The sequence below is a fragment of the Antrostomus carolinensis genome, unplaced genomic scaffold (genome assembly GCF_000700745.2).
Source record: "Antrostomus carolinensis isolate BGI_N321 unplaced genomic scaffold, ASM70074v2 scaffold35599, whole genome shotgun sequence".
Classification (NCBI taxonomy): Eukaryota; Metazoa; Chordata; class Aves; order Caprimulgiformes; family Caprimulgidae; genus Antrostomus; species Antrostomus carolinensis.
Window position 1 is genome coordinate 3,149 of NW_010338508.1, and position 283 is coordinate 3,431.

Below are 283 nucleotides of genomic sequence, written 5' to 3' on the forward strand. Positions count from 1 at the left end.
AGAAGGTGTCTTTGTAGCCGGTGACGGCCTTCTCGGCGGACAGCAGCTTCTCGTGCAGCTCAGGCCCGACGACGCCAGCCTTCACCGCCTCGTTGACGTAGAGTTTTCGGTTCTTCACAGGGTCGATCAAGAAGCCGGTGGCTGCTTGAGCTTCCAGGAGGACCACGGCGGTGCTGGGTCTCAGTAGGTTCCTCTTCATGGCCTCGTAGATGTTCAGCTTCTCTTTGGTTGCCTCCACGTAGACGCCGGCGATGCAGTCGCTGCCGTGCAGGTACCTCCTCAC

At 60.1% G+C, this 283-nt stretch overlaps 1 protein-coding gene across 1 annotated transcript in view; it reads right to left on the reverse strand.

Annotated features, from left to right (window-relative positions):
• Positions 1–277, reverse strand: part of LOC104530840 (plectin-like) — a gene marked incomplete at both ends in the record, with an annotated part of 3,411 nt that extends 3,134 nt beyond the window's left edge. Inside the window, 2 exon segments of the mRNA XM_029086886.1 lie at position 1; positions 4–277. The exon segment at position 1 is cut by the window's left edge and continues 2,452 nt beyond it. Coding sequence (XP_028942719.1) covers position 1; positions 4–277 — 275 coding nt within the window.
• Positions 278–283: the final 6 nt, after the last annotated feature.